Source organism: Sycon ciliatum, chromosome 1 (assembly GCF_964019385.1).
Source record: "Sycon ciliatum chromosome 1, ocSycCili1.1, whole genome shotgun sequence".
Lineage (NCBI taxonomy): Eukaryota > Metazoa > Porifera > Calcarea > Leucosolenida > Sycettidae > Sycon > Sycon ciliatum.
In genome coordinates, this window is record NC_088643.1 from 76831835 (window position 1) to 76843603 (window position 11769).

General features: G+C 47.9%; 1 protein-coding gene across 2 annotated transcripts in view; it reads right to left on the bottom strand.

Annotated features, from left to right (window-relative positions):
- Window positions 1-11769, bottom strand: part of LOC135805559 (uncharacterized) — a 39072-nt gene that overhangs the window by 672 nt on the left and 26631 nt on the right. Inside the window, exons 4-13 of one of the 2 annotated variants that reach the window (XM_065319610.1) lie at window positions 9667-11632; window positions 8885-9052; window positions 5805-8271; window positions 5080-5340; window positions 4793-4870; window positions 3642-3709; window positions 3090-3157; window positions 2544-2585; window positions 1641-2113; window positions 581-611 (exon numbers count right to left, since the gene is read on the bottom strand). In XM_065319610.1, the coding sequence (XP_065175682.1) occupies window positions 602-611; window positions 1641-2113; window positions 2544-2585; window positions 3090-3157; window positions 3642-3709; window positions 4793-4870; window positions 5080-5340; window positions 5805-8271; window positions 8885-9052; window positions 9667-11632 (5601 nt within the window). In that variant the 3' untranslated portion in view covers window positions 581-601. The remainder of the gene's footprint in view (window positions 1-580; window positions 612-1640; window positions 2114-2543; window positions 2586-3089; window positions 3158-3641; window positions 3710-4792; window positions 4871-5079; window positions 5341-5804; window positions 8272-8884; window positions 9053-9666; window positions 11633-11769) is intronic. The other variant, XM_065319613.1, reaches the window with a different exon arrangement.

Here is an 11769-nt window from a genome sequence, read left to right on the forward strand (position 1 = left end):
AACCCAAAGGTCGAAAAAGGGTGCAACTTACAGTCGTGTGTGACGTATTATGCCAAATCGCACGCACGGAAACTATACAACAGAAGTCTGAAAATGGAGGTTATAAGGGGGAAAACATTATACAGATTGTACTATTATGGTCTCCGTATGGACACTGGGTGAACGTACACAAGTCGATTTGCACATGCCTGGCCATAGGTCATATCATGAGCATTGCCTAACTGCAACTAATCACAGGCCGAAGTACTAAATTCCTATCCTCAAGTTCACCTCCACATTTTCTTCATCATACTGAGGTATACAAGGGGGCCGGGAAGGTACAAGGGTAAATATCACCGGCTTGTACAATGCAATCGGCCCAGGTCTGGGGCGCCAGAGGTAGGCATTTTCTCGTTGCACGTGATGGCCAAACTGGACATGTACAACATCTCACGCTACCAGTAGTATTAATCTGCACGGTAAGCTAAACAAGCACTGCCCCCCCCCCCCCCCCCCACCCCACCCCCGGGCCAAAACAGTACGTGTTCATTGTATGGCAAACTGTGCGGTTGCCACCCAGGTATGTGGTATTTGAGCTTACCTGAGAACCTGCCTTGGACATTTACGGTATCCTGGGCAAGTTAGGAAGAGAGCGGGAGAGTCAGAACGAAGCATAGATCAGATACAAATGTAGCCCACACTGCAAGGAACATGTGTGTGTGTGTGTGTGTGTGTGTGTGTGTGTGTGTGTGTGTGTGTGTGTGTGTGTGTGTGTGTGTGTGTGTGTGTGTGTGTGTGTGTATGTCCCACATGGTACAGTGGTATGTGCAGCGATTTCCAATCGATAGGTTGCGGGTTCGATTCCCGACGATTATGGTCACACACGTCTTTCTTCTCTTTCTCACACTCCTCCTGACTTTTCTTTCATTCTCTTGGGCGGTTACCAACAGCCGGTGCATGCCGGAGTATGTGGTGTGATGTGTGTGCGGGGAAAGAAAAAGAAAAAAATGACCAAAAAGTAGGGATTCACTGGCCAGAAAAAGCCACTTCATAGCTGTGTGGTGTAGACCAGGCTGAATAATGGCGGTCAATTCTTCAGCCTTGCAAGCTGTTGAATGGTGCAATCCCAGTACAAGTTGCTATGGCTTCTGCTGTAGCGTCGCTATCATCGCCCTCGGCGATGGGCGTCAAATGGTCCAAATGGTGTGTGTGTGTGTGTGGGTGTGGGTGTCTGTGTGTGTGTGCCACTCTACGACCAGCTACTGCCCCCTCAAGCTGAGGACAAAGAAGTAAACTGGAGCCTGAACAACATGTCATTACATTCTGTTCATCAGGCTAAGCACATGTCGGACTCGGTCACTTTACGATCTCAATTCTTTTTGAAATACACTTGAGGGAAAGAACACACTGTGAATACACTTCCCAGTGTTACTTCACAAGTATAGAGTTGACCGTGGTCGTGATGGTAAGTTTTTTTTCAAATCTAGTCCTAGTAATCAACTGACCTCCTTTTTTTACACCAATTAATACAACAGCATAGGGACCAGGGCAATTCAAAGACTCTTCTCTGCTCCAAATACAGTCACCAGAAGGTTCCAACTCATTACAGATAATATGATAACCTAGAGAGGCGGGACAGTTCATATTTTCTCATGACTTACTTCATCCTCATGAGTGTTTGCGGGGTTGAGATGCTGGTTGTACCTTTGTACGTGTACTGGACAGGGTCGTCTTCCTCTACTACGCTGATGAGCGCTGTCTGGGAAGATGTTTCAGGGCTAAACGGACGGAGTGGGCTGTCGCCTCCGTAGCTTGGAGTTAGCATGGTTCCATCCATCTCCAGGTGACCAGTACCCATGTTCGAACCCATGCTAAACATAGGATTGTCCACTCCCTCGCCGTTCGGTGTCAATACGGGATCATCCATTTCCAGATGTCCTGCGTCGGAGTCGATGCTGAACATCGGGTTGTCAACTCCGACGTATGGTGTCTGTATGGTTTCGTCCCTCTCCATGTAGTTGTCACCCATTGAGTCGTCATCACTGGCATCCCTGAAGGCAGCATTGGTGACACCCGTGCCCTCAGCCGGTGCGAACATGTCCTCATCTTCAGTGCCAAAATCATTATCCGGAGTCTGCGGTATAGATACACAACAGAAGAGCATCACAGGTGAAATGATCCGCTCAGTACTATTATACCATACTAGAGTAGCAATGACAGTGTGACCATGTAGACCATGTAGGCTGGCATAATGGGATGACTAAAGACCATGGTTGAGGCATGAGAAATGCAAGGTTCGGATAACTTAATTTTCAATAGATTGGTGTAGGCCGGAGACTGTTTGTAAAGAGTGTTGTGAGTATGCAAGGTAACAAGACAATGGAGGCAAAACTTATATGGATAAGATCGTTCATCCTTATATGGATATGATTGTTCATCCTTATATGGATAAGATCGTTCATCCTCATATGGATAAGATCGTTCATCCTTTTCCATGCAGGCCGTTCTGGAGGAATTCATCAGTAGCAATGTGTAACCAGGTGAGCACTACACAGAGTACTTACCCAACTGTAGGCTGTTCCACGCCTTTCCTCAAAGCTGGACATCTGTATACGAACACAGTGACCCGGGAAACGGAGACATGAACTCAGCAATATCACATACGATCGAGTGGTGGTTTGCACTCTTCCAAAAGCTCCGTGGAATAACACGGCTGCTGAGATTCAATGGAGAATGAAAGCGATGATTGGACAGCAACATTGCTCCACGTCCACTATAGACTGCTGGAGTCTATGGGTAGTATAACCCCAGAACACCATCATGTAGCCAGCCTACGGTTTATTGAGCAGTGGTCCAGTGTGGCCTTTACTGCTCTGCATCCAACTCCAAATGGATAGTTCGAAAAAAATATGTAAAACAAACTCCTTTCCTTCATTTTCACCATTTTCCTAAGGGCTCTCCAGCTCCAGTGCGTTTTCGTTGCACTTGCAAGCATTCCATTTCCAGTCCCACGAACAGGCTCTCAGCTGCACAGAAGGAAAGACCCCGCCCCTTTGTTTCCCTCGAACTCAGTAATGGATACAGAGACTCCCAGAGTAGCATCCACTTACCTGAAACGTGTCACGGTCAGGCTGGTAGAGGGGATTGTTGACAATCGATCCCGAGCGAATGTAGAAGTCTACCCAACACAAAGTGGAACAGGAAAGAAACTTTCAACAAACTTACGACACTTTGAGCAAACATTTCTGCAAGAGCTGAGTGAGTACTTTATAAAAGCCATACAGCTTTCTGAATGCACAAGCCTCAAACCACCACCTTTCGGCATGACCGCAGAGCATCATGGTGCTTTCCGTGACATAAACCCAGTGCAGGTATAGGTGAGCTGATGAGTACGTTGTATCAGGTTTTGGGTCATGTGAGCAAGTTTCAGTGGGTTATAGTGTGCACTACGCTGTCAAGATACACAGATATACATAAATATGGTAGGTTCCAATAACTTTGTCAATGAAGCCGTGTCTGATCGTAAGCGAGCAAGGTGCTTTTCTCTGCCTCAGCGGCATGCTGCCTATGCATATCCACTGACATGCTATTGGTGAGTGGTGGCTTTTAAAACAGTTACTGGCAGCGATCAACAACAACACCACAGTCTGTCCTTGTCTTACCATCCGCCAGGTCAGGATGCTCCATGGCCTTCTTGTCTTTCATGATGCGTTTGGCTTCGCGACGCATGCTGTCATACACAGGGAAGATAGAATACGCTGCATTGTGACACAACCTACCGTATACCCTGCATGCTATGATATCACATGCTGTCAATCACATTCATTAGAAGTGGATACAGCCAACCCTGCAGTTAGAGAGCAGTCCCTCCCCCCCCCCCCCCCTCTTTAAAGATCACGGTGTCGTCGGGGGGTTTCTCAGTCGGTAGAGTATGATACTCTTAATCTCAGGGTCGTGGGTTCGAGCCCCACATTGGGCGCCAGTTGTCGTCCGTTTTTTTAGTCCCGACGATGGGCTCTTCTGATTACTCTCACTCAGGCCGCTCACGTTAGTCCCACGCACACCACACTCAGAAGACCTGATTCTTACTCTTGTTCCAAGAAGAGTCTCAAGAAGAAGCAGCCAGAAAGACAAGAATTTCTCCTGTGCATGTATAATAAATAAGGCGTATGCATACGGTCGTGCAACCTGCTCAGTCTGCGCGGACACAGCGCCAAAAAAGAACCTGCGCCAAAAGGGCACCTGCGCCAAAAGGGGACCTCGGGGTCACAAATATATACATACACGCAGGACCACATAGGTGTCTCAAGTTCCCAGGCTTTATAATATGCGGCTGCAGGCCAACACGCATCTTGATCTCCGCAGGAAGACAGCTTGCCTACAAGGACCCGATTCTACGCACCATGCCGGGTGGCTATGATCCCAGGCTAGCCAGTAAAGCTGCACTGGCACTCAGCTTGCAGCCGTCAAATGGTGTGCTAGTACTCACAGTGCCTTTCTCGGGTTGAGTGATACATGTAGCATGCAGAACGTGCGCCGAAAGGGACCTCGTCGGGGTCCAAAGGACAACAAGGACAACATCAGGGTCTGCAGCGGCTGATGATGGTTCTCAAAATTGTCGGCCCGATGATGAGCTACAGTGCCTGGGTTATGCATGACTGGTATAACCTCCTAAAGGCCTGGTGATGATGTGTGAAGTAACAGGCAATAAGTCAGTAGTGATCCATACTGTGCTGCGTTCGGAGTTTGCCGCGCACGGACTGCTCAGGTTGCGCCACTGCACTGCGCGTATGTGTACATGCATTTGTTGTACCTTTTCTCCTTTCTCCCGGGAGACTTTAATGGCTTCATCTTGACCTCTTCCTCGGAAACACTAGACGGATTTGTCGCTCTGAGTTGTGTGCACATGTGGGAGAGGGAGAAACGGAGAAGTCTATCGTCAGGTCCTATTAAAAAGGCCCGACGACACTGATACATTCCGCAATGCACAACACAACTCGATTCCACCACCACTAAGAGTGTCATCGTGAATTTTATCCCATTTCTACCAGCACGCGCATTAACATTACTCGCAAACAACCTATTGCTAAAAATGCCTACCTCTTCTTCTTCCTAGTTGAGGCTGTCTTGCGTCTCCAGACCAAGAACGCAATGAGTAGAACAGAGGCCACGCAAAGAATGACAATAATAGCAATGTGCCAGCTTTCTAGCACAACGTTGCTACGAGACTCCACTGCCTTGCCGCACATCAACTCTCCAGCATCCGCTAGGTCAATTGGTTTTATCTCGTAGTCAATGATGGGAGGTTTTCCACCAGTTGCTGAGTGGGCATGGCGTGTTACAACCACTTCTAGCAGTGTCCTGGATTAGAAAAGTACAACACGTCATCAGTCAGATCATGTAATGGTACAAAAATTGCCAACACTCTCCTTGAAAGGCATATTATTGCGATACTCCTTATCACCTCTCTCTCTCTCTCTCTCTCTCTCTCTCTCTCTCTCTCTCTCTCTCTCTCTCTCTCTCTCTCTCTCTCTCTCTCTCTCTCTCTCTCTCTCTCTCTCTCTCTCTCTCTCTCTCTCTCTCTCTCTCTCTCTCTCTCTCTATCTCTCTATCTCTCTATCTCTCTGTCTCTGTCTCTGTCTCTCTCTCTCTTCACACCAAGTACTGCAACTATACAGTTTGTCTGCACAGAATATCATTGGGCAACTAAAGTGCATTAGTAGTACTCGGATAGTACTCATTAGTAGTACTCGGATAGAACTCAAATCCAGCAACAAACCGTGACAAGCAATGACAAGTCAGCTGTGAACTATCCATGATCTTACTTGTTGGCTGTTGCAGTCACATTGGTAATGAAGACGCTTCTACCTCCCAGGCTTAGGGATTTTAGCTTGGCTTCCAGCATTTTCGACGTGTCACTATCCACTGTGTAATTGCAGGGAATCGTGATGAAGGTGGCAACAGATTTCGGGTATGTGAACACATTGGCAATGACGGTTGATGACAATGATGGTGTTCCATGATCGCGTGCCCGCACACTGAATGCAAGATGCACATATGTCTCAAGGACATCGTCTGTGGTGATCTTTCCGGACTCAGGAGCGACCTGAAATATCCCTGCATCGCCCACGTTGTACGTGACCAGCGCGTTGGATCCAGCATCAGCATCAATGGCGGTGACAGTCAGGATGACACCTGGTACGTGCTGTGTTTCTGGCTGTACCAATGCAGCCGCATAGTATGCTTCTTCGGTGAACACTGGTCGGTTGTCATTCTCATCGATCACGGTCACGTTGATGGTGAAGAGTGTCGAGATATTATTGAGTTGAGGATTTGTCATTCGAAGCGTCACGAGCAGGTAAGGGTTTTCTTCTCGGTCTATCACGTCGGGAGTTGTTACCATGAGTTCGTTGGTCAAACCGGACAGTGCAAAGTGATTTCCACTGCTCTGGCCGACGATTGTGAAGTTGGCCATGACGTGAGATGGCAAGCCGCCAGGCTCCTGTACGTCCGTTGTGTTCAGCACGTTAAAACCTGGCGCAGTGTTCTCATCAACGTCGGCTGATATCCTGACTGGTACGGGACCTAAGTCATCGGGATCATCGGGACCGAGGAATGTCACAATAACACGTTGGAAGCTGTACAGTCGAACAGTGCCATTGTCAGCAGCTTCAATGAACAGATAGTAAGACACGGGTCTTGCTTCTGTCGTCTCTTGCTCCAAGACAAGCTCCCCGGTCGGCGACACAGAGAACAAGCTGTATGCATCAACAAACAGGTCATAGCTGACGTCAGCAGCATGATTCAGATCTGGATCGGTGGCGTTGGTCTGGTAGATAACGTCTCCAGGTTGAGGTGTTCGGAGAGTCAGATGAACGTTGGATGTGTGGAACGTAGGATGGTTGTCATTGACATCCTTCAAGATGATTGTAATGACGCACACAGCCGTGCGCCGCGGTGCCGGTGCAGGAGCCTGATCAGTGGCAATCACCCTGATCACCATTCCCAGAGGATGTGTTTCTCTGTCCAGAGTCTTCGCCACGATCACCTCACCACTCAACGGGTCCACTGTGAAGTACTTGGAGTAGGTGCCATTCTCAATCGTGTAGCGGACTTCTCCAGATGGACCAGAATCTCCATCATAGGCCTGCGTCTGAGCGATAGTTTCATCAATCTTGATATCTTCCTTCACAGTAACAGTGTGAGATTTCGGATGGAAGAAAGGTGAATAATCGTTGGACGCCAGAATTGTCAAAACAAACGTAGATGAGTTTCCAAGGAGCTGAGGAGATCCCCGGTCGTAAACCTGAAGCTCATACATGATCTGTGAAGTCTTGTTCCAGACCAGTTGGTCCATCAGAGTTAACACACCGCTGTTGGGATCCAGTGATACAATTCTCTCCAGCCACATCGAGTCGTAGTCGGACAGATTGTTGACAGTCTCGTACTCGACCGCTAAGATGGTGTCGTTGTCGATTCCCCAGACTGGGAAAGCAAACCCGGTCATGGTCATGTTATACCACACCGAGCCATTGCTTCCAAGATCAGCATCCGTCGCGCTGACCAGTCCCAGCGTTGTACCGAATGCCGCATCCTCGCTGACTGCTATTGACCAGTTAAAGGTGGTGAACACAGGCTTATTATCATTGGCGTCTTCAATCAGTATGCTTACATTCGTTTCTGTTGAGAGAGATACTCTTGGCGGAGCTTCATTGATCCTCGCAATAGACAGGGTGAAGGAATACTCATCCAACGTCTCTCTATCAAGGTGTCTGTCCAGCCATAGATCTCCTGAAGCAGAGTCGAGATGGAATGGAAGGCTGTCTGCGTTTCCAGATGTGATGCTGTAAACGTACGAGTTGATTTCAAAGTTTTCACGCTTCTCAGGAAGAATTTTGGCGATTGAGCCACCCACAGGAACTGCTTCTGATACCTGGCGTATGGTGGGGTTTGTTTGATTGCACTGGAATCCCCAGGCATAACTGTCATCGCAAACGCACTCGTACATGGCAAGTCGATCAACACATGTGCTACCAAGCGCACATGGATTCGACTCACACTCGTCAATCTCCACTTCACAATGAGTACCAGTGTAACCAATGCTACACAGGCATGAATAGTCGCGGTCACCACTCAGACAGAAGCCATCGTTCGCGCACAGTCTGGCCGCAAATTCACCGTCACAGTCACACAGATCGCCAATACCATCTCCATCGCTGTCCACTTGTAAAGTGTTCTTGTAGTGTATGCAATTGTCAATCACATCCGGTATTCCATCTCCATCTTGGTCAGCTGCAGATTGAACAAGAACAATGACAAGCCCGAGTGGCCAGGAGTCAACAATAATGTAGAGGACTAGAATCGAATTTTTCCAGAAAGGAATGGATATACTCATTACATTTGCTTGTACTCTCAGTACCATGACTTTCATGCCCAGTGAGGGATTTGGACTATGGAGCATGAAAACATGTCCTGCTCTACAGCAAAAGAAAAAGAGAATGTGTGTGCAGGAGAGTGTGTGTGTGTGTGTGTGTGTGTGTGTGTGTGTGTTCACGTGAACATGCTTGCATGCATTCTCATGTAGTGTATCGAAAGAAAGATTAGGTTAATTCGCGAAATGAGACATATGGTCCGGGAATTTGCAATAATTTTATCCCAGATATGCACATAAGCAGATGCACAGCCTCAGTCTACAATGTGAAACCCACCTCCAATCAGGAATAGCATGCACATACACCAGCATATCTGTGTTGTATGCATGTCAACTGCTGTAATCCTGATCATAGAATAAGTTATAAAGACAGGTTTGGGTGATGCCGGCAGGTTTGAATTTGCTCATACGTCCGTATTTGGAGACCAGCTCCAAGCATTTTTTGAGCCTGGTATCCAAGAAAAATACACTTACCTAAGCAATCTGTAGGTAATTTGCTTCCTCTGCCAATGGTTGCAGTTCCGGAAGGACACCAGGTACAGTTGCTTTGTCTTGCTTGAGACTGGTAGGTTCCTCTTGGGCACAGCTGGCATGGATCAAGTCCAGTGTCGTCTTGTGACATTGTTCCTCGCTGACACACAGCTGGAAGAACGTGCCAAGAAAACCGTCCATGCACTAGTCACATTCTCAGATATGAGGTGCTCTGACCAACTGGGCTGTATAGTGGACACTAGATACACCCCAATATACCCTTCGTTTAAATAGATCACCTGTCAGCAAGGAGCCATTGAAAAGTAAGTGACTCCCATGCTAGTACCGGCACCCCATCGGTCCCCAGAGCTGATTCAGTGTTGGCATTTTAAAATATGCAGTTTGATATCCCAAGTATCATTCTGTTTTATTTCACAATTACTGTCATGTATCTACTGCAGAACTCGGAAGACTTTGAAGTTAAGTTGAAATAATAATCCCCTCCCAAATACATCCCCATGTCTGATGATTCGCTCGGCAACATACATCGTGACGCTGAAGTAATACTCGCTCCGGGCTCGATGTGTAATGGTATCACATGAAGCCAATAGCCATTTATTTTATATTTATCTTCACAAGTTTCTGTTTTCATTAGAAAGGCAACACAAACAAGCCACCAAATACGGTCTATCACGCAACATTCCCTGAAAACGACATTGGTGAGCCGGGGAGGAGGAAAACCATCCTTGCATGTAGGTGTGCAATGGATGCCACGGTGAACTTACCACGGCATTTGGACAGCTTATCGGCTGCGGTGTTGATGGTCACTTCCTTGTTAGGACACAATGTGCAGTTGGATTCACCGAATCTTTCCTGGTAGGTGGCTAGAGGGCATGCTGTGCAGGGTAGGAAACCAGATGTACTGGCAGTGCCCGGTCGACAGCGTGATGTGAAGTTGATGGCAACAGAGAGTGAGAAGATGGAAGACAGCGACGGGACACCATGATCCCGGACGGCAAGCTGTGTGATGCACAAGTCAGACGTGTTCCAAGGCATGAGGGGCACTTTGTTTGTCGCCACACCGGCTACTGGATCAATAGACAGCCAGCTGCAGTTGCTGGACGTGTCCGAACGGTAAAATGAATATTCACCATTGCTGCCCAGGTCAGGGTCTGTTGCATTGAGTGAGACTATCACTGCACCAGCAAGTCTCACGTAGTCCTCTTGCAGAAAGACGGAAGCTGATGTTGGGTGGAATGCTGGTGTGTGGTCATTCTTTGGCATAATTGTGACGTCAGAAGTGTTTGGCATTCCAATTCTTGCACCACCAGTTACATTGGCAAGGATAACACTGAATGTTTCATTCCACTCCGGTATATCGTCATTGACAATGTAGACCTTCAGATCCACACTGGCTTGTCCCTCGGCCAATACTACACTAGATGATGTTGGGATAAAGTCCAGTTCTTGTGCCAGTGTTCCTTGCTTACTCCGCTGTATTATAGCTGAGAGGTTTGCAGACGATAGGTGACTGGAATCGTCAAGACCCAATGCTGTAGCACCGATTGCGTCCCACTGCACTTGCACTGATCCAAACTTGCCTCGGTCACGAAGTAGTGTCAGGGACAGGTATTGATTTGCAGATTCCTTGACAGCAGCTTCATCTGATGCCAGCCGTAGTACACCATGGGCATCGTCGTTTTCCAAAATGACAATTTGCAGTTGAGATTCTGGACCAAGGGTAGAATTACCTGTTGCTATTATGTCAATGGTCAATGTTTCATTCAGTTCTGGGGTATTGTCATTGAGGATATCAATGACAAGGTAGTTAGTCTCTTCATTGGCAGCAAAAATAACTGTTGGCGTAGCAACGATGTAGTCACTGGTGTTGTACGCCGAGGCACTTGACGATGTGGCTGGGTATGCCTGGTAGCGCACATTGAAGTGCACGGTGACACTTTCGGAGTCACTGCATCTCCGAGACACAGGGATGTGAAGTCTCCCAATGGTCTCGTTCACTGCCACAACTCTTTGACCAAGACTGAACTCAATCACGCCGCCTGGAAGTGCAGTCTTCAGCACAAATATGGAGGCATAGGGGTTGTCGATCCTTGCATGTTCATGGGTTGTTGTAAAGCTGACTTTGATATGTCCCACGGTAGCATTAGGCAGTTGAAGTGGCACCTCAATAGCTGGAAGCCAGTTTGCCTCCTGAACAACATGGCTTGATTGTGCATAGTTACCCAGCTGTTCATAGCCCAGTGTCTTTGTCGCCAGCCATGAGATGTTTACAACTCCATATGCACCCTTTTCACGCAGCACTTCAATCAGCGTGGTGTTTGATTGTGCCACACTGACACACTCATAGGGTTCCTTCACACCGAACACTCCGTACTGGTCCGAGTAGTTGAAGAAGGTGCCCAGCTGCAGCGGACTGCGGTAACGATCAAGGTACGACGTGGCCATGGTCTCTGTACGATTCATGAACGTCCCGGTGGAGCTGGCATCACAGTCTTCACAGGTCGGTGTCCATTCATCGGACGTCGTGTTGTACATCATGATGTAGACATCAATCTCATCATCGGGGATCGATGGATCAGTCACGTTCCTGTTGGCACCCAACAGTTTGGCAGATCGGTAGATGAAGAAGACCTCGGTGAGATTGGCACGGACCTTGACTGGCTCAGTGATAAGGCTGCTATCACTACTGAACAGTTTCAAATCAAAGGTGTAGTCGGCACTCATCAAACCCTGTACAGAACACAAATATACGCAACGAGTTAGTACATGTACATGCGCTGCTCTCGTCACACAGCCTCATTGGCAAACAAGAGGAACAATTTAACATCCCAGCATCGGCAAACAAGAGGAACAATTTAGCATCCCTT